General features: G+C 41.3%; 1 protein-coding gene across 10 annotated transcripts in view; it reads right to left on the bottom strand.

Annotated features, from left to right (window-relative positions):
- Nucleotides 1-24557, bottom strand: part of ABI1 (abl interactor 1) — an 83630-nt gene that overhangs the window by 37649 nt on the left and 21424 nt on the right. For all 10 annotated transcript variants that reach the window (XM_065627791.1, XM_065627792.1, XM_065627782.1 and 7 more), the window contains exon 2: nucleotides 20560-20727. In XM_065627791.1, coding sequence (XP_065483863.1) covers nucleotides 20560-20727 — 168 coding nt within the window. The remainder of the gene's footprint in view (nucleotides 1-20559; nucleotides 20728-24557) is intronic.

Raw genomic sequence — 24557 nt, 5'->3', positions numbered from 1 at the left:
GTCATACTCCAAAACTGCAATTTCATTGTCTTGCTATATAGTTTACACAATAAGCTTCCCTGAAATGAAAAAAATCTGACAAGATTAAGAACATTAACCTGTTCTGTTTTACAAATACAGATCTATCCCACTGCTCCTTCCATAAACAAAGCAAATTTAATAAGATTTTTTAAGTAAAGAAGTTACAGTTAATTGAATAACAGCACTGAAGACATCCTGGACAATGCACATTGTACAGACTACCTGCAAGGAAGTCAGTTTGACCTACAAAAAGGACAACAAAATCCCCAGCTTCAATGAGCTCAGCCAGACAGCTAACTCCTTTAGGGAGAGCACCATTTTATGCGGTTATTTTGTGAAGGAAATTCAAAAGAAAATTTAGTATATTCAACACAGGGAAACGTGAACATATTTACACTGCAAGAGAAATATTCTACAGAAAAGATCAATTATGGTTTCAAGGCAAAAAGCATAAGTGAATAGTTTGGGTTTAAGACATCATGTACAATCAGATGTCCACACAATGTTACAAATTACATTTTTCGTTAACCCCTGAAGAAACTGTAAGTAACTTATTTGACTTGATTGTTATTGCTTATATATTGTCTGATCCCCATCAAGATAGTGTTCAAGAAACTCAAGAATTTACTTACAAAAATAAAATCATTTATTTCCTTCTCTTGCCCAGGACAGCCTGAGTGCTACGCAAGCCTGGCCTCACTGGAGCTGTGGAGAGCAGAGCACCAGCACAACTGGCACCGCTCACCCTTGTTTATCATTGTGCACACACTCGTTTATCCCATGGGGATCTTCTCCAAGGTATGAAGCTCTGCTGGCTTTGGGAATTATAACTGCCAATTCCATTGACTAGAAATAGCTTGAATACCCCAGCTGTGTCTGCAACAACTCATTTATAGACCAAAACTGGGCACTTTGGTGCACCTGTCTCTTCCCAGTTCTTCAGCACAGACACCTGGTTAAGTTAACCAACATCTGAGAAGCATATAAAAAACTTGAAAGAAACTTCAACAGAATCACTGCCCTGATAAGTTACCAGTGACTGGTGGGCCAATCCTACCTCTCAGGTACAAGACTGAGGCAACCTTTTATTATGCCCAATTAGCCATCAGTTGTATGAAAGTCAAGTCCCTAGTTAGCTTTGAACAAATATTCATCTGAAGGTACCATACTAGAAGCTTTCTACTGGTTACCTTTCATTTTCACAGTAAAAAGGAGAAAGGTCCTCCCTACCATCCCTGCCCCCTCTGAAGAGACGAATTTGTGACACCTTTAACAGCCCTTTGGACAGCCACCAGAATCGTCTCTTAAAGTACAGTCCATCCACAGAAGAAAGGCAGTGCTAGCAACAAGCAAGAGTTACTAGAGAAGAGGAAAAAAGAATTGTATTATTTTGGTTCCCCAGATTCTTATAAGAATATAAGGCTTTGTTATTGCACATATACAACCCTTCAGTCCAATTTTCACTGAGACTAAAAGTCAGTTGCCTGAACAACAGTGTCTAATGTCATCTGAGACTTCTCAGAGTATCCTGCCGTGCCTTCTGAAGCTGCACCATGAAAGACAGGTCTCCTGTCACCTCTGAAGCATTTAGACATCTAAATTTCACCTTGTGTGTTTGCTTTGTATGCAGTGCTGGCAACGTAGGAGGCAACCGAAGTAGATTTAAGAGTTTTATTTCCAGAGCTGCAAATCCAGCAATGTTTTCTTGTAGGTTTATAGACAGAAGTTTCTCACAGATTCCCTTCAGCATACAGACAAGTTACAACAGTAGGACAGGCTCTCCAGAAAGCTTCATCTCCCAAAGTCCTGGTAAGTCCAGGTCTCTTAAGGTAAAAGGCTAGATGAGCCAGATAAGCCATGTCTCATGTAATCTGATATGTCACCTTCCTTCTCCTGCAGAGAGAGTTCACAAGAGCTTTCACAGATTAACGTGAGGAAACTGAGACCATCAACATAGATGCAGCAACTCGCACGGTCTATGTAAGATGTTTGCAATCATCTGAGGTGGAAGGGCACTAGACAGCAGAACAGAGGAAAAATAATGAAAGAAATATTAAGTTCTATTTCCAGAGGTAACACATATGTAAATGCACACATTTTTATACATAAACAATATATATTTTACTATATGTATATACACAATGCTAACAATGCATTTTACTAATACCATTCAATGTCGGGGGGTTGAAAAATGATGGTTGTGGGTTTTTTATTTTGATAGTTTATCATTTGACTTCTTCAACTATGTTTGAACATAGATGATATGCCAGTTTATCATAGGGAGCTAGCCTTTGACTTAAAAATTTAAATCTTTTTCTTCATATACAATAGCAGATTTTCTCTGATTCTCCTAGCAATAGCTATCAGCATAAATCAGACCAGATTTCAGCAAAGGTTTGAAGATATTTTGTATTTTTATATAAGTGTTTTTCCTGGGATATCAGGACAGCTGGGGGGGGCAGTGTCAGGGAAGGAAGTTTACCATAGGCATCCCATTTACTCAGAACAGTTTGCTTGATGTATGGTTTTAGAGTTTAGAAGCACAGAATTTAAAACAATGCACATGGCCCACAGTGCGTCCTGCTCTAGAATTGTTTCTTAAGCTGTACCAATTTCCATGCAAGGCATACTTAACAGAAGATTGATTCCTGACCAACAGAACATGTGTTTGAAAGTGTTGAAATAGTCATATGTCTTAAAACAAACAAACAAAAAAGAGTGGGGGCACTGATAAGCCTCATTAAAATAAAGAAGCTGAAAATAACAGCTAGAGAAACAGGCTTAAAGCTTACCGGCTGTAAACGCATAGCCTCACCTTCAGGCCTCTTGCTGTTACGAAACTGGAAGCCTTTCTTCCGAAAGGAAGACTAGGATTCACTGAGAATTGTACTCAAAGACCTCAATTTCCAAATTTCCAAAACAGACTCTGAAGTGGCACATATACCTATACAACAGCATTGAAAAGGAGAGGGAAGAGAAGTCTGTTCAGCTAAAGGATTATTTCTATAGACGCTTTTCAGAGTACCCTATTGGCAAATCTAGTCACACATTCTGCTGGAAAAGCTGAGCAGAATGGGGACACAAGGCAAAGACAGACCAGAAGGGCTGGGAGAGGGTGCGTGACATTCTAGGACAAGAATCAGAGCAAAGAAACCAGCCCACTCGTCCAAGAGCCAGATTTGAGTTCACATCTGATTTTTCTTCCCTGGTGCCAACTGGAAATGGGAGGACTGCTATGGAGAACACATTCATCCTTCAGGCAGGAAAGAAGGAAAGAAGCTTCTCACATTATTCTTTAACAGCTATTTCAGAGCATGTTCATGCAAGATGCTGGGAACATAAAATGGGGCAGCTGAGGAAAATCAGTAAGTCACACCTGTGAAATGCCACCTTGCAGAATTAGGGTCTATAAATGAGAAGCATCTATGGAGAGGTACAAGGGCATCTCATAATGGCCTCACCCTCTGCCCCCCACCTTCCCAAGTTGAAAGGAAGATTATGTCAACACAGAGCATAAGGAGGGAAGGTCTGCAGCAGTATCTTTGGGAACAGGGATATGGGAAGGAAGACTGGCAGATGGCAACTGAAAGCAAATGGAGTTTAAGTCCTGCAGATGAAGAGATTTTTAGCAGCTCTACAGAGGCCCTCATTATGGAAAGAAAGGGTTAAGACAACAATCCTCCTTCCTCCCCTTTGCATTGGTAAAATGCCAGAAGTGCTTTGCTAAAGTTCACATAAGTATGGGGGAAATGGAACTTCAAACATCTGGAGTATGGAGATCAGACAGCACTGCAGAAGCAGCTGCCCCAGCACACAGGAGGTGGCTGTCTGCCGGGAAAGACGTGGGACAGGTCTGTGGCTGGGAGCAAGAGCCTGGGAAACGGCAGACTGAAGCTCTATTCCTGGCTACACCAGACATCCCACGCTATACCAAGCAAGTCGCTTCACTGCTGGGCCAGCTTCTTGGAGCTGCCCACCTGCAGCAGCTTTGGGAACAGACACAGAGCGTAGGTGGGCACAGGTACAGGCAACACAGCCATGGATGGCTGGCTGCTCTGAGCACAGTGAAACACAGCAACAAGCATACCCAAGATCTCTCTGTAAAACAGCTTCCACCGATGCTTTTAATTTTCAGTGAAAACGCAGAAGTGAGTTATGGATCATATATCCCGTACTTTGGCAAACCCTACCACTGATTTTAACTGTTTGAGCAAACCAAATGTGCATGCGCTTCAATAAGAAGTTCATTGTGAACATTACTATTTTAAAAAAAAAAAAAAAACACAAAAGGCAAGCCCTCCAATGATCTCTGATACGTGTTCATAGGCAGCACAACACAAATTTTTACATTATTATTTTTTGGTCCTTCAAATTCAACTGCTAGTTCAATTCCCTCTTCAAGAGTCTGAGTATAATAATCAGGTAGAAAAAAATGCCTCCCCAGTGCAGATCTCTGTGGGAAGACACAGAGAAGGCGAGATGGGAGATGATTTGCAATTATCTTCTACCTGCTTCCTAAAGTCTGTGGCTTTTCAGCGTCAAAAGCTGGGAACAGGGGAGAGGGAAGTAGCTTCCATGGTGCTGTTCTCTGTTCTAACACAAAATCCCCCATCACTCTAGAATACGCTTTCCTGTATTTGCTGGAGGTTCAGCTGTGGGCGACCATCACAGCTCCCCACTGCACAACCGCTGTGCGACAGGGAGCACAGACCCAGCTCTGCACCAGGTCAAAACCACAGCACAGGGCAAATTAACAATTGCCAAACATCCACTTGAGTGTCACGGTGTATGATAAACATCTTTCTGAAGGGCAGTTCTCTTAGACAGTCCTCCCTCTGCCCCCCTCACCTTCCCTTCACCAAAACAGGATTCTGATGAGGGAACTATCGAGGTACATCCCCTCTCCTCTAATGATCTGCAGGTGTTCTACAGAGTGAACTGAACATTTCAATGATTAACTAACACCAGTTGCATCACTAATACAAGTTTTCAGAGGAAAATACTATCTAAATGGAACCAAAGACTTGCCAGAAACGCAAAAATCTGCTGATTAAAGACAGACTTTAAAATAGAAGACACTTCAAAAGAGAAGTGTTTCAAGTGTACAATCCTACTGATTGATTTTGACAGAACAACATTCGGGATATGCAGTCTTAAAAAGCAGATAAATGCTTTTGATTAGGCAAAGTCAAAATCCCAACTGTATGTGTGAGTGTATTTCAGTACCTGAAATTAGATTTTAGTAATTTCAAATTTATTTTTTGCTGGGTATTCCTCAAGATATGCATACAAAAGTAGGCTCAAAAAAAAAATAGAAGAAACAAAATATGCTTATGCAAGCTCCCACATGAGAGTTTCAGCATTTTAAAGTGGCTGAATGAGTCCCTCCTTTCCTTACTGGAAGCAATGAACTTGTCTAGAATTAAACAAAACATACAAATCTAAAAATATTTTTGACTGAAGGAAAGCACAAAGATAGAAAGGAAAAATTAAAAGGCTTCTTCAGTAGTTTAGACTCACTAAAGAACCACCATGGGAGCAGAACAAAATTGTATGTTGAACGAAAAGCATTTTGTGCGCCAAAAAAAGCAACTTCATAGGAGATGAACATGTGTAATTGCAAAGAGCACTGCAGGTGGCTGAAAAGGAAACCATCTAAAAAAAGCCTATTAAAAAAACCTCTACAGAACAAGTTTGAACTTTCTGAAAGTTTGTCTGAGGTAAGGAACTGACAAAGCTGGAATAATCACAAGCCAGAATGCTCATACCTGAGCAAAAAAATCCCAAAAAAACAAACCAAAGCCAAACCCCACATATTTAGCTGTAACTTGGCATTTCAAATTGGGAGGAGGGGCATCCATGAAAAGAAGGGAGCTAACATAGCCTTAGCTTTAATTTATCATCTCTTTAGTGCTTTAGTTTATCACCTCTAATAGTAAAAATATTTTCCAACGATAAAGGTTATATTACGTGGTTGGGATAGTGGATTTAAGGCACATCTCAAAAATAATCATTATGCTAAAGAATAACAAAACTCCCACATAAAAACTACTCTGATCTGTCACATGTACTTACTTGAAGGTTTTCAGAACTGATTTTCAGACACATACTTTTCTTAAAACCAAACAGAAAAACCCGAACAACCCAAAATAAACAAAAACACACAAGCAAATGCCACACATACACACAAAAATTCCTCTCCCAAGCACCCTCCTTCTCCATGTGAATTCAGAGCCAATGAGGTGTCCAAGATTGACAGTTCTGAGAGAGATTGTTTCTCTAAGATATAAAACAGGGACAATATGTGTGGAAATGATGCTGAGTATCCTTTAGCCACCTGCCAACATAGTTTTGATTACAATATCATCCAAGGCACAATGTTATTTCTATACCTCTTAGTTCATATCTCATTTGATGGCAGTGATATAAGCTAGCAGGAAATCTGCTGCACCAAGAGTAACTCATGAGTATTAATTAAGCAGCCATCAGATGGCTAAAGGCTGTATTATCTACACCACAAAGCCTCTTGGCTTAGTGCCACAAACACAGCTTACCACATGTGAAATTTCTTTTTCTCTTCCTTTATTTCCTGAATGTTCAAAAGTTGAAGACTGCATTTTCTCCAGAAGAGAACTATTAAAGTTCTGGATTTTTTCAAGATTTTGTACAAAGGCCAGGCAAGTCTCTACGGCAAACAACTTTGTTGCAACACTATGAAGTGTTCCTCCGATGGGAAGATAACCAGCAATGGCCAGATTTTTCCTCTTATACCCATTTCCAGTGAGTAAAATATGATGGCAGGAACAACCCTTAGCCACTATAGATCCCATTTAAATGTTTTCATTATATTTATTCCACTCTGCAGTTAACTTACTACCCATACTACCACCTTCAGCATATTATTGCAGCCAAGAGCTCTTCCATATCACTTTAATATCAAAACAACTATGATCTGACAAGCTCCTCACTTTTATTTTCAAAGGCAAATATAGAACAAGACAGTTAAAGTCTCTGACCCAGATCCCCGCTTCACAAACTCCCTTCAGTAACCAGCTATCCCTTCTCAAAGCACATCAGAGGACAAGCTTAGAAGCATCGTGAACTTCACTCAGCTCAAACTTCTTCTGAAATCCCAGTTTCTGCAGCATTGCACACGGAAGCCTATTAAGACATTCTACCAAAAAAGGACAGTTAAAAAGTCCCTCACGTGTTTCCTAAGACTGTGTTACTATTTTGGACTGAATCATACAGACTTCTTGTAATTTGGGATATATTAAGTAAAAGCAGAAGACAGACAACCAAATCACAAGCATGTATGACATTTACCAGTTTAATAGGGTAGGGAGGAACAGGGCACAGATTGAATTGCTAAGGCTGTTCTACTTCTCCATTTCCATTTTAATTTCCACACACAACTAAACCAGGAAGTTACACATTGTTTCTGTAAATGGATTTCCCTTCGCCTCCTACTCTTGGCCACAACTGATATGAAACACTGCAATTATATCTGCTGTGAACATCCACACAGCCTCAACAGTCCTAGCAGCACTTACTCGGTACTGAACAACAAGCTTCCCCAGCCAAAATATTTACACTGGGCACTCTGGTAGAAGACCCCGGCCCAAGAAGAAACCATGCCACCACTCAAGCCCTTCTCCAGGACCACCTCTCAGACTTGTATTTGCACACACCCAGCAGTGAGTTCTTGGCTCCGTCCTGTGCACATGCACCTGAACACAGACGCTGCAGCCTGGTGGCAGGTTGAAAGGCAGTACAAGTCTTGAAGTCTTGTGTGTAGGCACACAGAAGAGGACATCTCTATATCCCCATGACTGAATGCATTATCCCACTACTGTTACAGTAAATTCATTAGTCAGAATGATCACGTGTTCAGAAATTAGACATTTCCACTGTGTAGTTACTAGCATGATTAAATTTGATTGCAAACCCTTGGGGAGGAGTGTCAGCTATTGGGGATGACATACGGAAAGAAGCCTGTAGTTCTCAAGATCTCGTCTCCAGGATAATTGATCCCACAATTCAGGAAAGGGGAGGCAGAGAACAAAACATTGTCTGGCGCAAGAGAACGGCCACCTCTTAAAGTCATTTTAGGCAAAAGTTAGATGTACGCTACACAAATACTGCCCAGTGAAGTGCTTAAAGCTAACTGAGGAAGGTACACCGGTGCGCCGGGGAAGGTGCCCCAAACACTGTGGTGGGTTACAGGCCTCTGACCCGCACCACAGCATTTCAAGAAAAGGCCTTGCAGCTCCACAATAAAAAGCACCATGAACTTGTGCATGACCGGTCACTGCCCTGTGCAACACCGCACAGCTGAACACACACTGAAAAGTGACTGAACTTCTCTTCAAGAAACCAAACTGCATAGGGAAAGTGGCTGGGATCGACATGCTACTACAGTTACCCCAATCAGGGAGGGAGGTGTTGGTGAGGAGGAAGATATTTCCCTGCAAGATAAAGGAGTACATCAGGACACAATTTAATGGACTACAAAAATACAGCTGTGCAAACTTCTGTGGCCTGCCTCCTGCCCATGGCTTTGGTAAAGCTTGGTTTTCCTAAATAGAGGTCAATGTACTTTCTGCATTTAAGCTGTGTATATCCATCCAGCAATACAGATAGTGTTTATTCCCAGAAGTATAGCTAATGTAAACAACAGCTATGCATTTGTTTTAAGAACTACCATGATGAAGAAATTTAGGTAACTGGGCGGGAGTGGAAGAGCACACAGGAAAAGCATCTTTATTCAAGTAAGATCTGCAGACTGCTCACAATCTGTTTTTCCAGGATGTTTGCTTCAGTCATGTAATTATTTGCAGAGCCTCTGCTTTCTAAAAATGCATTTGGAAAAATTTATACCACATTTTCTTTATTCCATTTCTACTGATTAGGTGATGCTTTTAAACAATATTTAACTAGGTGACCTGTCATTATCCAACAACCACCAGTCAGCAGCATTCTTCGATCTTATTTCAGGCAAATATTTCACATGGAAAACAGTCTTTAAAAAGCTTTTCAAATAATTTCCAAAAGGATAAATGCATTAGATACATTTATTCCTAGTAATTCAAGCAACTCCAGTAGACAGCATCTCTAAAGAGTTTCTGCACTGACTGAAGTACTACACATTTAATGCAGCCCAGGGAAAGACAGTTTCATAAAGATACTGAGTTGAAAGTAAAATGCAAATAACTTGAATTCGTGCCATTAAGCTCCTTTTGCTCCCAGGTCTGGAGGTCTGGAAGTAAGAAGCAAGCTAACAGGGACTGAGGCTTGATATTCTCTCTGCCGCCAAGAGGCACACTGCACTGCAGGAGGATTGCTTAATGCAGCAAAATCCCAAGTGATTTAACTTTAATTTCTCTCAGTGAGAGCTTACGGAAACCATCCCCCACTTCCTGAAGTTTCATTATTTGTTAATGTGCCACAGCCTGTACTAGAAAAGGGAAAGCCACATTATTTTAACTGAAATACCGTGAACACCTCCAGAAGTTCTGTCCTCCAGTTTTAGCATCCAGATGCCAGAGTAGCAAACAGTACCACTACATCAGGGATGCTTCAAAACTGTAACATACAAAGGACAAGCACTTCTGTGGTCAACTGTCAAACTACTGTCAAAATAAGGCACCGACAGACCTGTCATATGGATGAACACCATTCATGTAGCACAGAAACAGATATACTTAACTACACATCAGTTTAGGAGGAGACTGGAACAGTGATACGTAAGTGGCAAGCAGACCATCCTCAGCACACAGAGAGGAACAAACAAAATAAGGTATGGCCTTGCTCCTATCAGTTTACAGGCTTATAACCCTACCAGTGCTGCCTCTTAACATAAGATTTAGGGTGTATGAGGAAACTAAATCCAAACACAGTGTCACAGGTAAGAGATTAGACAGTTGAGAAAGTCTAATTTGGTTCAGGCTGTTTGACTGGACGTCTTTCTTTACCTTAAAGACCCATAATTACGTGAAGATAGCATATTTCTGCTATGACTTACAGGTTGCACCTGCCAAATGGAGATTATCCTCAGTTACTTCAGCATCTTACTCATCAACACAGCAGGCAAAAAGTGTTCAGGGTTAGAGCACTAGAATAACATTTATACCGCTCATCCACTCTCAAATGCCATGTTTCATTTGCCAAGATTCACATGCAGATCAACTGCGTAATTTCAAGCTAAGTTTATTTTTTAAAAAACATCCAGGTTTAAGTAGTACTTGAATTTCTTCTAATTAGGAAGAATAAACAATTTGCTAGTCCACATGAGCTTACCATATACCACCTATCTGCTATTAGAGAGCAAAAATACATACACTGCTCAAAAACTTCAGTAGCATCTTTTCCAGCCTAGTGTAGGAGACAAGCCTTATCTACAGTACCTTTTAGTCCTGTACTACATCTGGCTATTGCTGTGTCTTGCCCGACACTTAACAACAAACGTAAGAAAATCCTATAAATGGACAAAGAAGGATCAGCTTCCCAAAGACGACGTTTATCCCCTTACCAGTCAGATAAAGGTTGACTTGTGGTTTGAAGGCTTATCCTGCAACCTTATACAGCCTACTTTTGAACACAGTTCAAAAATATAACTTAAGAAAAAACAATCCCATAAGACATTGAATTCAACAAGAAAGCAGAATTTCCTACGATCGAATCAAGCCTTTCACTCATTATTCAATATTTCCTTGTTCTTATATTTTCAAAAGACTGCCCAACTGACCTTTCCTGAAGCAATGATATGTTTTATTTCCATCATGACCCATCTTAACTCTAAGGTCCCCATCCTACTTGTTCTCAGTTTGTATAGAAGCCTAGTAGCTTTTAATCGCACCTTGCTGCTCCTGGTTTTTGAGATAGCACAGCAAGATCAGGTTGACAAGACATTCTTTTTCAGAACAGAGAAGTCAGTTAGAGAAACAGCAAGCTATGCTTCAACCCCTGTGTGACACCACACTGAATTATACTGATGGATCCATTGTAAATAACCACTGCAGGACAACATGCGAGGGGAAAAATGAAGTGCTTTCAGGCATGAACAGGTGAAGCTGCAAAACCACTATGCATTAGCATTCATACAAGGGTACATTCAGGAAAAAGCCATAGCTATTTAGCAGATTCTCCAAGAGGAAGCAAATGAAATAGAAGATATGTGATTCCATGGTCATGTACTACTTACATTTTTCGTGCCCGTAAGATAATTAGGCACAATGTTAGGCAAAATTATTAAATAACTTTTCGCTGGAACCAGGAATAAACATCAGAAAGGAAAATGACAGCTTTAGTCATCTATTTTTTGAAATTGAGGAATAGGCAGACACTTCTACCTGCACAACCAGTGTTCCAAATGGGAAGGACTGAAAAAGATAATCATGACCTCCACTAGTTGTCACTCAAACTGTGCTAGCCCAAAACATATTCCGATTTGCCTCAAAAAAATAAAAACTCTACATACAGTGCAGCTTTTACCCAAACAAATCTACAATTTTATTTCCACTACCACCATAATTCCATCATGGCACTAGCAGCAGGGTCAGTTAAGAACTAACAATATTCTCCAGTGGAATAAGTAATTCTGAAAATATAATATTCATGGTAACCTATTTCTATTTAGGTGTTTAGCCATAAATCAAGTAATACAATTTTGCGCACATTTTTTTCCACTACAGTAAAGAGAAACTTTTCACTTTGTGCTCTGCAACTGCCCAGTGATGCAGAGGTGATCCTGTCCCAGATGGTGTTGGGGAAGGGACACACACCAGGGTACAGTAGCCACATGACAAGCGTTCGATAAGATCAACATGGATGGATTTCCACACTTCATACACACTTTTTCAAAGTTACAATAAAACAACAAAAGCTGTCCCAGCCTCAGAAGAGCAGCTAAAAAGTCATCCATATACCTCCCATGAACTAAAAAAAGAGAGTTTGTTCACTGCACATATAACCTGTAAGGGAGGCTTTACAAGAGGTGTAACAGATACCAATGGGTCCCAAAAGGCTGCTAGTAAAAAGAAGTCAAACCAGCAGCAGTATAAAGAGTGGCAGAATGTTACTGCTGGCTCATAAAACACTCATGTCAATCATTACTTGGGTTTCCATCTGCAAACTAACATTAACTAAGCGCTTTTGTGACCCCAAATAAAACCAGCCAGCAGAAAGCACTAAGCAGTCCCCTTCTGAATGGCACAAGAAGTCCAGCCGCAAGCACCCAGCAGCACAAGTTTATGTGCTTGAGTGGCAGATGATGAAGAGGGGAAGCTTTGGTGATGCAGCACAACCAAGACTCATCTGCTCCACAACAAGCTTCCTGTACTCGCTTTTCCTCTCCTTTTCCCCAAATGGTCAGTTCAAGCACAGAACTACCCAACTACCATGAAAACCAATGTCCAAAGAGCTGCACTAGATAGTGCGAATACAATGACCCACGTAACACTTTCCTAGCCCCTTACCTGCTGCTGTTTTAGACACAACGTTCTTATAACCATAACCTCATACACTGCATTTGCTTTCTGCTTTGCCACTAAAACACTGACAGAGGTAAAAAAACCATAACTCAATATAAAACAGGAGCTATTCACATGTGAAGACCGATGGCTTACTGAGACTTGAAATAGAAAGAAAATTAATTTCAGGCAACGATCTAATCAGATACATCTGAAATAAAAACCAAGAAGTTCAATATGAGACTTTACAGCCGGTTAGTGACGCATTTCACTTATGTGGTATATCTTCCAGAAGAGAGGTTTTCATTAAAAAAGAAAGATTGCACAAAAACCCTTGACCCCTTTGTTGCACAGAATTATCAAAAAGGCTTTCAGGGAAATGTTCAGAGTCCTAGGATTTTTGGCTTTGATTTCCAAAAAACAAGAGGCTGCATCAGGCCTCTTAATTTAGTATTTAATGAGGTATCTAGAGCTTATGGCCAAATACTCATTCAGCAGAAAGGAGGTTTTAATGGTCTAAACCACCTTGAAAACTGTATTCAGACTGCCCTTCTACCAGACTGCAGAATGGGAATCAGCATATGAAGGAATTCACTACAATCAACAGCTATTAAAGTTAGCAACTTCCCCCATTCCCCAAAAACACGTTCAAACCCTGTGTTCACAAAAAAATAATAGCAATAAAGAATGACACAAAACAAAAGTTTCTTGCTCTGTTTCTTCCTCTCCATCAAAGCAACTGTGCTTCCCTGTCACAGAAAGGCTGTCAGTTGTGGCCGCTCCCTCATAGGTGTAGATAAATAAGTATCATGGGGATTTTTTTGATTTGACTTTTTTTGTTGTTGTTGGTTGTGTGTTGGGGGTTTTGACTGCATCAGCTGAACTGTATAGGAATTACAGGCAGATCCTATGTGTATTCATTGTGGTCACGGAAGGAATTTCTCAACAGAACAGCTGACAAGGCAACCCTTACATGTTATACTACATTCTAAGCAATTCATATGTACCATGTAGATGCTGATATGCACAAAGTTAACAACAATTTTAACAAGCAGATGGGTAACCAGAGCAAACACTGTACAACTTCTTGGAGCCTTGGCCTCTATCACAGAGAGTACAAGAAGAACACGATGTGAAGCAAAGGTCACTGAGATAACTGTCAGCACTTTATTAGGAGAGGGAACATCACCCAAGGCAACGTTAATCTAAACAAAAGGTGCAAGTTTCTTCACCATATTTAGAATATTTGTGTCTGCTGACAAGCAAGGGCAGTCCAAGAGAACCAGAGAGAAGACATCTTTCTAATATATACAACAGTAGATGATGCTCTAGTTCCTGCAGAAACACTTCGTCTCTGCATACACTTTTGAAAGTGTGGAAAGGAGAGTTTGTATGGAAGTGGGGCTTACAAAGATTTGTAGACAGGGAGTGGCAGTTTCTCCTCTGACTTTGTAATTGTCTTCCCCATCACTATTTACTTCCTATAGCTTATGGTATGCCTTGCAAGGACACAAAGTCAGCTTTTAGGATATATCCAGCTACTGCAGTGTAACACTAAGAAGAGTGACACCAAGGGATAACCTGTTCCAGTGCTGCACCACCCTCCACAACACAAATAATTTTCCCAACTCTGTGTACTAACCTGCTTGAGCTTCAACTTGTGGCTAACTGTTCAATATTAGCCTGTCACTACCAAGAGAAAGACTAACTGCAAAGATGACAGAGCCAGACTTAAGTATTTGTAGGCTACCATTATGTCACTGTTTTGCTTCATTTTTGTCAGACTAAACAAGCACAATTCCTTCAACCTCTTCTTGGAGGCTGCATGTCTGTGCCCCTGACCATCTCAGCATCCCTCTCTGCTGGACTATCTCCTGTTTCCCTACATCACTCTTGAGCAAGGCAGGGGTAACAAAAAATTTGACATAGCACTCCAGATGAAGCTTCATCACTGCAGAGCACATGATAATCACTGCCCTGCATGTGCCAGCCACACTCTTCCAAACACAGCCCTGCCGTGCTGTTTCACTTATTTAGATGGTGTTATGTTGTTGGCTCATGCTCAGCACAACATCCACCAACACACCAGCTCCTCTTCAGCAGGATGGCTACTCACAGAGTCATACTCACACCTCCCAACACATACAAATGCACAGGGTTATTCCACCTCAGGTACAGGTCCTTGCACCTTGCTCAGTCTCCCCAAGTTTTTTTGATGGCTCAACACTCAAGTTTCTCAAAGTTCCACTGCACTGAAGTTCTGCCATTCAGCATTTGAACCACCTTGCCTAATTTAGAGTTATCCCCAGATTTGCTGAGGACATGCTTTAGAACCCTGAATGGTTTCCAAAGAATATTCTCAACAGTCTGGGTTTTAGTATTAATCCTGCTTGTTAGCAGGTATCAATCACTTGCTAGTTCTGGCTAATTTTCTTTCCAGTTAACAGTCCTTTTGTCCAGCCCATATGTTCTTCATGTCAAAGATCAAGATCAGAGCTGTAAGCATCTTCCTTCTTTTTAGAGGCAACTTCAGGATAAAAGTACCAGTCATCACTAAGAGGATCTGGAGAGGTCTTTTGCTCCCATCCATAAGTGTACTGAAGTACTTTACATAATGGCTTGTTCCTAGGCATTACGACCCACATTCATCAACAGATTGTTACATTTTCTACCCTCTTTCCACTTCTTGGCTTTCAAACATGAATTTGAACTGTGCTGTGATCATATGCCACAATCCATGAATGCAGTATCACATCAATCCAAAGGACAGACACACACACTCTGAGGGAAAGCTCCCACAAACTCAAACGCTGTCTGCGTGCTGCCTTATGCCTCTTTAAACACTAGGGACCTGCCGAGCACCTCACAGCTCTCGTGTTCTCCTTCCCTGGCAGCAAACACCAGTTATTGTGTTCTCAACTTGACACTACTTTGGAGCTCACCACTTCAAGCCCCAGAACATCTTCAGCAGAGCTTCTCTGAAACCCCATCCACATCAGTCCTGACTGGTCGCTCACTCAGTGGAAAAGGCCCCAGTAATTGAGGATGGGTGGTGTGTATGTGTGACTCAACAAGAGCTACAGCTGTAAGTTTCAGAAGTCCTACAAGAAACTGTAACATTCGTGTACTTCATTATTGTCCCAATTTCAGCTAGACAACCACACCATAAAAACAGAAGGCATTTGGTTTTCTCCTTGCATGCACTATTTAATTACGCATGCAATGAATTTGATGTGGATGGTGACAGGCAAGATTCTTCTAAAGTAATTCTGGGATTTTTAAATTTATTTATTTATTAGTTCTAAAAGCTTCTAACTTGTAATGGTGACAAAAGATGCCAATTTTTTTGCTGAGAGTTATGCTTTCAGAATGTATTGTTTTGTAGTAGTCCCTATTTTGCATTAGAGGAGAGCTTTAGATGCATAAAAAAATTTTAACGCTGAATGTTTAAGGGGTGCAGTGTTTCCTGGTGCAAATCATCATTTCTTAAAAAGGAGTCTATTGCTTCCTTCATGCTTCAAGAGGCATGGATTTAAATTCTCTGCTATTTAAAAACTGTTTATGCCCAGTGTAAAAAAAAAAAAAATTGCTACACCCAGTACTGCAGCTGCTCTACACATAAATGCAAGCGCTGATCAGTTACATTTTTCGGTTTCGAAACAGTAAACAAGGATGTCTCTGTCAGCCTCTCTCTCCTCAGATGAATCTGGCTCTGTCCTATCTTCATTCTCTTGAAGTTTGTAGAAGTGAAGCAGCAAAAAATTTATCTTAAAGTACATGTTTAAGTCAGCTCTTGTTTCCAAGAGGAGGAGGCACAACCAAGAAACAGCAAGTCAAAAGAGCAAAAGAACATAGACTCAAATTTCTAGAGAAGCAGTCTTCCCTTGTCAAATATTCAAGCTATGAAAAGCTGAACTTTTAACTCCTCTACTAAAAGACACTGATTTTCAGAAGGAAGGGAAGGGTTATGAGAGAATTTTTTAATTCTGTTTTTTAAATAATTAACTCATTGACTCGTGGACCTATGCAAGAATGACACAAATGAACAACCTGAGTTTAAATAGGAAACTAGAATTTCATTTAATATGCACAGGAAGTAAGCATAATGAAACAAACTGCATTCGGAGCAGAAATATACAGTGTCTTAATTCATCATCAGGGTGCATGAAAAGATCCTGGGTTTATTTAGTTATAGCACACCTTAGGAAACATCACGTTAAGGTCTTCATTCCTTCCTCACTTCAATATCCAAGGTCCTTCCTGGTGTATCCAGTTACAAACTGACCCACTGCTTGTCCTCTCCCCTTCCACTGTCCAGTCCATGCATTCACTCATCTTCCCCAAAATTGCTACAAAAGAAAATACTATGTATTCCAGACACCTTACACTACCTATGCTATGAAGAAAGGAAACCACCTGGCTGTTGTTGTTCAATCTTCTTAAAGGAAAATTTCTTTCTGGCCGCTGCAACTGAAGGCAATTTATACCACAGCAGAATTGCTGCTCCGCTACTCCCTAGCATTTGAGGATGGGCTGGTCAGCAGTGATGGCCAGAAACCACAGAGGGCTCAAGTCCTTCCTCCGTTGCCTTTTTTCACTAGTGTCCCATAGGAACAGTTGAGATGCCACACCTAACAGTGCAGCACTCAGACTGGCTCTGCTTTCACAACTTAGATCAAAACTAGCTCAACTCCTACCTGAAATTTCCCTTTTAAGTATTGCCATTGTCAAGCCAAATAAAAACACAGTAAAGCACTAAACAGGAACTAACAGAAATATGCCACGTAACCCTGACTGCAACAGAAAGCTTATAGCAGGGAGTCTAGAGGTATATATGCCTTAACATCTGTAGTGAAGCCTTGATGCTCACATTGGTCCAAAGTATAGACTGGCCATCTTTTTTCCCTCCAAATCTTGCCTAACAGGATGAGTAGGTTCTCTTACACCAGAAGGCTTTGCAAACTTCTCCAGAACAGTGATCAAGTCTTTGCTCTGCCATATCCGAGAGGCTTGGAAAGGTCAAGTCAGCTTGGCAAAGCTCAATGTGAATACCAAGGGTTTAAGCCAAAGAGCTGAGCTGTACGTCCACAGCTCTGTATATTTGGTGTAGTAAATAATTACGTGGCAGGTCACTCCAGACCCACACACTACAGCTAAAAGACAGCTATGACCACAGAAAATATAGATGTATCTGAGCAGACTTCTGCTCCGGCTGCTATGTGAAAGCCATTCCTGGAGCTGCTCACAGCCTCCGTGTGCTCAGAGCAGTGCTCCCTCACCACAGTGTGACTATTCATGTGAAGCCTCTCTGAAGCTCTCAACAAGAAACCGAAGTTGAATTAATTTTTTTCCTATAAAAGCAAACTTTCCATCTGTAAAAGTAAGCTCCAGTAACAACAGAACACACCACTCCATCATGAGTGCTTCTTCCAGTGAAGAAGGTACATAGCTAGGAAAAAAAATATAGAGTGGCTGCTAATCAAGATTGGCTATCTAGCCATTTAGCCTAGAGTCATAGAGAACTGAGAACACGCATAGAGAACACTGAGAACATAGAGAACACGCATAGAGAACTGAAACACAGTAGGGGAACAGAAACCGCCTGCAGGATTTTCTTCCATGGAAAGAAGAAAGGGTTTTTTAATCAGAAAAAACTACCAAATTGTACCTTAACTCACAGATATCTGCTCTGTGTTGCAAAACCCAGAATTGAGTAATTGACCGGCAATGCCTCAGATCTGTGTTTCTAGGCAATACTTCTTTCATGGAGAAGAAATTCATTTTGAGAATGTGTTCATCCCCATGCTTTAATGGCATGAAAATATTCACAACTGATACAAGCACTGGGAAGGACACTCTGGAGACCTCAGAGAATGTAGAAACAGTCTGTCAAAGAAACTGCACAGCAGATTTAAGATATACAGCTGAAGCATTTGAGCAGAAACATTTCAAAGCAAATAGCTGAGCTGGTATGCATGCATTATCTGTATCCAGTTTAATTCTACAAAATTAGTCTGCAGAGGTTCATTTATAAGCAAGGATTAGTTTCGGGAAAGACCAACCAAGACAGAAACTACAAGCAAGTGACCTTGCTAAACACTCCTCAACAGCGCTACAAAGCACTGATTGTTCAGAGTCCTTAGCAAACAGTTCATGTATCAGGTGACTCAATAGCTTTCATCATAGTGTCTTCAATTCAAGCGGCAAACAGTACAGAGGGTTAACACCTTTTGTGCTAGTATCAAACATTTTGGATTTTTCCATGGTTAGTCATACCAGTGGGCCATCGAGAATTTCACAATAATCATTTCACACACACTGCAGCTCTGAAACACGTAAGAAAAGATGTGCTCAGTCTGAAAGGATGCCTAATGCTTGGGAAAGCCCTGTAGGTTCAGTCCTTTATACAGTCATTTCTTTCAGTCCATTATCCAGTCACAACCCTAGCTTCAAGAAGTCTTTGAATACTTGACAGAACAAGAAACTTATCTACAGCAACTGTACTTAACCTACTTTCCTATTTCAGTGGCAGGTACTTTTTAAATACCTGATACAGCTCTGAGCACTGTGTAGATCTTAGCGCATACTACCTTGACAAGCCTTTTTCATAGATGTCCTGAGTTGGAAGGGATCCACAAGGATCCCACAAGGAGTCCAGCTCCTGTTCCTGTATATGCAACCCCACAGTTCACGCCATGTGTCTGAGGGCATTGTTCAGGCTTGGGGCTCTAACACCTCCCTGGGGAGCCTGTTCCAGGGCTCCACCACCCTCTGGGTGAAGAACTTTTTCCTAATGTCCAACCTAAATCTCCCCTGGCACATCTGTTTGAAAGCTTTACTACTAGGAGAGCCATTCCACATGCACCAGAATCTTCACCCTGCTGACATGCTTTTAGTGAACCACTGTGCTACCATTTAACAGAAAGATTTTTAAAAACCACAGCTACTCTAAAAGAACAGCAAACAGAGGCTAGCAGGGCCTACAGAGAGACAGAGAGCAGAGACCATGCATGAGAAGCATTTTCTTTCAAGTTTTTGGCCTAACATGTACCACTAACAGGGTATTGGTTGATCAACAAAGGTTTTAAATTCACCAGCTGCACTGAAGAACATTTTAGCTTGACTCTGAGATTTGTTTATTAAATGTCTCAGACAGGCCTAGGACATAAAGCCCAGCAAAGATCCAAGTGAATTTCAGTAAGGGCATATGACAGAGTGGACACTGGGCCCTCAACAACTCAACACCACTTCAGGACAGCAACATTAAGGGGTAAATAGTGAGTGGATCTTGTTCTTCCTTTCCTTGACAGTAGTATGGCACACACCTGATTATGCAATAAACCACTTCCAGACATTTTTTGATTGAGTTACCATACAATCAGGCCAGTGACAGATCAGGTACAAGGCAGGCAGCCGCATCAACTCTCCTCCCTTAGCAGCAGCCAGGCCAGGGTGAAGCCTCAGCCAGGGGCACGCAGGCTGCCACTGACAGGGACAGGCCTGTTCTTTCCCATCATCTATTTCCACACCTTCCCTGCATCAACCCCAGCAATACAGCAGTCGCACTACAAGTCAGGTCAGCTCATACATCCAACTGCCTTGGCTTGGAAAGAGTTTGGCTTGAGCAGGTAGTGGCAGCATGGGAACCCCTCTCCACACAGCTCATAAAATTACACCCTGCAAGGGTATGAAAAAAAAGATTACTGTATATGCTGCAACGTTAAATAAAACACCAACGCACATATGGTACTTCTATCTGGATTTCCCTCAGAAACACAATCCTCTCTACCGCTCCCTCAACTGCAGCTTCAGATCTTAGAATCTTAGTAATTAACTCCTGGTTTAAAGCAAATATACATTCCCAGCACTACTTGATAAAGGAACTGTTTCAGTCATGACCTCCAAAAGCCTTACCATTTTCTATCATGTTACTCAGAGAATTCGAAGTCAACATAACTATCCAGCTCAATACTAGAAGAGACAAGATAATGCCTCCTCCTAATGTTGTCAGTTCTCTATTGAAAAAAAGGAAAAAAAAAAAAAGAAAAAGAAAAAAGAAAAAAAATACCTGCGAGATATGGTTGATGGAGGACTCCATCCTCCGTAGCTGGGAAGCTTGGATGTCCAGCAGTTGTAATACATTGTTGGCCAGTGCATTGATCTGATAAGCAACACTGGCTAAAGATTGAGTTGTGTAGGCTTTGGTCTCTTCTAATGCTTTCCTTTTATCTGGAGCCTGTAAAGCAAAAGAACAAGATGTTTGCTTAAGGCCAGGAAAAGCAGGGGGGAGGGGATGGGTCAGGGAAAAGGACAGGAACAAAAAACACAACCTATATTTAGAAGAATCTGTAATCAAGAAGATCTGACTGTGCAAAGTACTTGATCTGCATACACATTTTAAAAAATTCTCAATAATAAGGAGCAGATAAAGAATTCGAAAAATATTTAACTGTAATAAAATTACATGCCGAGAAATGATTCGTTCAGGAGAAAAACCAACGCTATCATGATTTGTTGGAGCTGAGTTTCTGAAGCCTGCTCAACCAGTCATTTCCTGAAAAGTTTCCAATTCCCCAGGAACACCGAAACGCAGCTTTTGCCATCTCTTACGAGGTCACGCAGCCCAGGCCAGTTAAAGACGGAAAAATATTTTCCCACAGTTGGGTGTCTCCTACCGCACGTGTCACCTATAAAGCCAACCCTCCAGCTACGCTGGCTGCTACTCCCACAGCCCAGTAGAAGGGTGAGCAGAGCATCAGGACAGCATGCACAGAGGGCTCCTGCATGCAGGAGTATTTGTGAAATTATCCCTCCTCACACAAAAGCTAAACTTTCCTTGACAGCTGAGGAAGTTCATCATTGACTGAGAAGACACACATACTTTGAGGTGTCAGAAAGGAGCACAGCTTCCCCCAAAGGGCAAAAATATAAGGAAAGGGTCACTTTCCCACCAAAATCGTACCTTGCTAAGATAAAGTCCTCAATCTGTCCTGAGGCATCACTCCCTAGTCAGAGGGCAGGTTACTGTCCAAGATCAGCAACTGCTTATGTTGACTTGTACCACATGGCCCAAGTAAATCCCTTCTCACTGGAAGGATGGGAGGTACCAACACAACCTCCACTTGGAAAATACACATACACCCCACTTTGAAGTGCTCCTGTATCACAGCTGGGGAGCTGGCCGTGGAGGAGGCCGTGTACCTCATCTGATACCCAACTTGCAAACTGCGGCTATCCAGAATTCTCTTTTCTTCCCTCTGTAGGAAAGGTACACTGCAGAAGGATTTGCAGTACATGATGACTCAATGTTGGCATAGTTTCTTCCGCATTTTATTTGTTTGTGGAATAGTCAGTCGATCTCAGCAAACAAAAGAAAAGGTTCCTATTAATTGTCCCTTCCAACTAGACTTCTGTCTGGGGTTTTTTTATCGATTTCTTCGAATAACACTCACCACACACATTGTATGCAACAGTTACAATACTGAGAACAAAGTCAGGAAACAAAGAAATTCTGCTTGCATCCAACTGAGCCCTGTGTTTTCCACTTTCCGTGCACTCATTCTTAACTCTTACCTCTTTTTTCTTCACCTCAATACTTTAGTTTAACATCCACACGTGTTGAATCTGCCCCGAGTTAAAGTATGAAAAGATGCAACAGCTATAAGGAATCCTTCTTGTCTCTCTTGCTTTACAGAGAAAGCCAGAAGGCAAGCTGTTCATATACATTATAAAGTTGCATCATGACCTCAATACTGCAACACAAGCTATGATACCTTTTAATTCTTTTTTTTTTAAACAGGGGTGAATTCCCACCCCATCTAGCAAATTTGTTCATATTCATGATTAATGTTCCTAGCAATGTTTTGATGCGTATTAAAACACTTGGTTAATGCCATCCTTCAAACAGATCTACATACAGCCTTCTAGAATGTGAAGCTGCAAGAACAGTTTAATGCAATCTGTCGCCAAAAGGTAAAGCAGCTATTGCATGTACTAAGGCCACACTACACAAAACTCCATTTTTTAGTATTTCCAAATGCAAGCAAAGCTACCTTTCACCTAAAAAGAATACTGACATTTCTAGCTGTCAGAAAACAGTAAGAGTCATTTTGCTTCTTCAGAAAATAAACTTTGGTGGTGAAGGATCTACAAAACAACTACTAAAGGTTCAAGAAGCAAATTTCCCAAAGCATCCTGGCTTTCCAAAGAGGCATTTGAAACTTCAAGATGTCACTAGCAGCAACTTTAAAAACACTGTCTCACTGAGCTGGAGCATAAAGGAAACAACTGATGACTTATACTTGAACTTTTACCACTCTGCACAACGGTGAAAATGCAGGTTGCAGCTTCTGCGGCATCTGAAATAAGAGGTTTACTGAACTAGGCACAGCCAATAAAGGCAGCAGGCAACGTGATTCATTCATTTCATTCAAGTTTGCTGATGATATCAAACTGGGAAGGAGGGCCAACACACCAAAAGGCTGTGCTGCCAGTCAGAAAGACCTGGACAGGCCAGAGGACTGGGCAGAGAAGAACCTAATGAAGTTCAACGAGGGCAAGTGTAGGGTCCTGCACCTGGGGAGGAATAACCCCAGGCACCAGTACAGGTTGAGGGTTGACCTGCTGGAAAGCAGCACTGCAGAGAAGGACCCAGGAGTCCTGGTGGACAACAGGTTGACCATGAGTCAACAATGTGCCCTTGTGGCCAAGAAGGCCAACGGTATCCTGGGATGCATTAGGAAAAGAATGACCAGCAGGTCGGGGGAAGTTGTTCCTCTCCCTCTACTCTGCCCTGGTGAGGCCGCATCTGGAGTACTGCGTCCAGTTCTGGGCTCCCCAGTTTAAGAAGGACAAGGAATTACTGGAGGAAGTCCAGCGGCAGGCTACGAAGATGATGAGGGATCTGGAGCATTTTTCTTATGAGGAGAGACTGAGAGCTGGGTCTGTTCAGCCTGGAGAAGAGAAGGCTGAGAGGGGATCTCATCAATGCTTATACATATCTCAAGGGTAGGTGTCTAGAGGATAGGATCAGACTCTTTTCAGTTGTGCCCAACGATAGGGTGAGGGGCAACCGGCACAGACTGAAGCACAGGAGCTTCCATCTGAATACGAGGAGAAACTTTACTTTGAAGGTACCAGAGCACTGGAACAGGCTGCCCAGAGAGGTTGTAGAGTCTCCTTCTCTGGAGACATTCAAGACCCACCTGGACGCCTTCCTGTGTGATCTGCTCTGGGTGAACCTGCTTTAGGAGGTGGGTTGGACTAGATGATCTCCAGAGGTCCCTTCCAAACCCAATCATTCTGTGATTCTAACTTCATATAAACTCAAGTAGTTTTCTTATTACCAAGTTTCTACTAAATAATGTTAGGCTGAACACCAACAAGTTACAAACACACAGCACTCAATTACCGAGTGTTGTCAATTGAGAAAACTTCAGTGTATAAAGTTTCTTTTCTTCTCTAATGATCTGTTGATCAAATGCCTTGCCCTCATTTGCCTAAGCACCTAACATTTTAGTTACTTGCTCAAATGACTGGTTTGGTAGCAGGATTAGATCAACATAGTTGTGATGTGGAACGTATTTAATGTCCTAGCAGAATTAGTTTAGAAACATATTCAAGTTTTGCAGATAAACTGCAAACTGAAGTTGCCCGAGTTAACCATTTAGATTAGAACTAACCTGATAAGTCTTTTGCACTTTTTAATTAGGACTGCTGGCATTGGCAAGATAGAAGTTAAAGGCTTCATAGCGAGCAGAACAGGGAGGGGAGCAGGAGAAGCCAAGAGCTATGTTGCAGCAATAGGAGGGAGACAGGGCTTTCCGTGTTCTTCAACTATTACTTTCATCTCCCTCTTTAAGCAAAAGCAAAAAGTGCTGTAGAAGATAATGCACATTTACATGCTTTCAGATACTTCAGTATGATACATGAGTACCAGCCATCTATCCAGATTTAAAGACAACACAATACAAAGGCTGTCAACTGACTTTTTTCCTAATAGTTCAGAATTTATGATCTTGCATTAAAAGCTTCAAAAGATACTGTTGTTCCTCCAGTAGTCCTTGA

Source organism: Caloenas nicobarica, chromosome 2 (genome assembly GCF_036013445.1).
Source record: "Caloenas nicobarica isolate bCalNic1 chromosome 2, bCalNic1.hap1, whole genome shotgun sequence".
NCBI lineage: Eukaryota > Metazoa > Chordata > Aves > Columbiformes > Columbidae > Caloenas > Caloenas nicobarica.
This window is presented reverse-complemented; position numbering and strand designations above follow the sequence as displayed.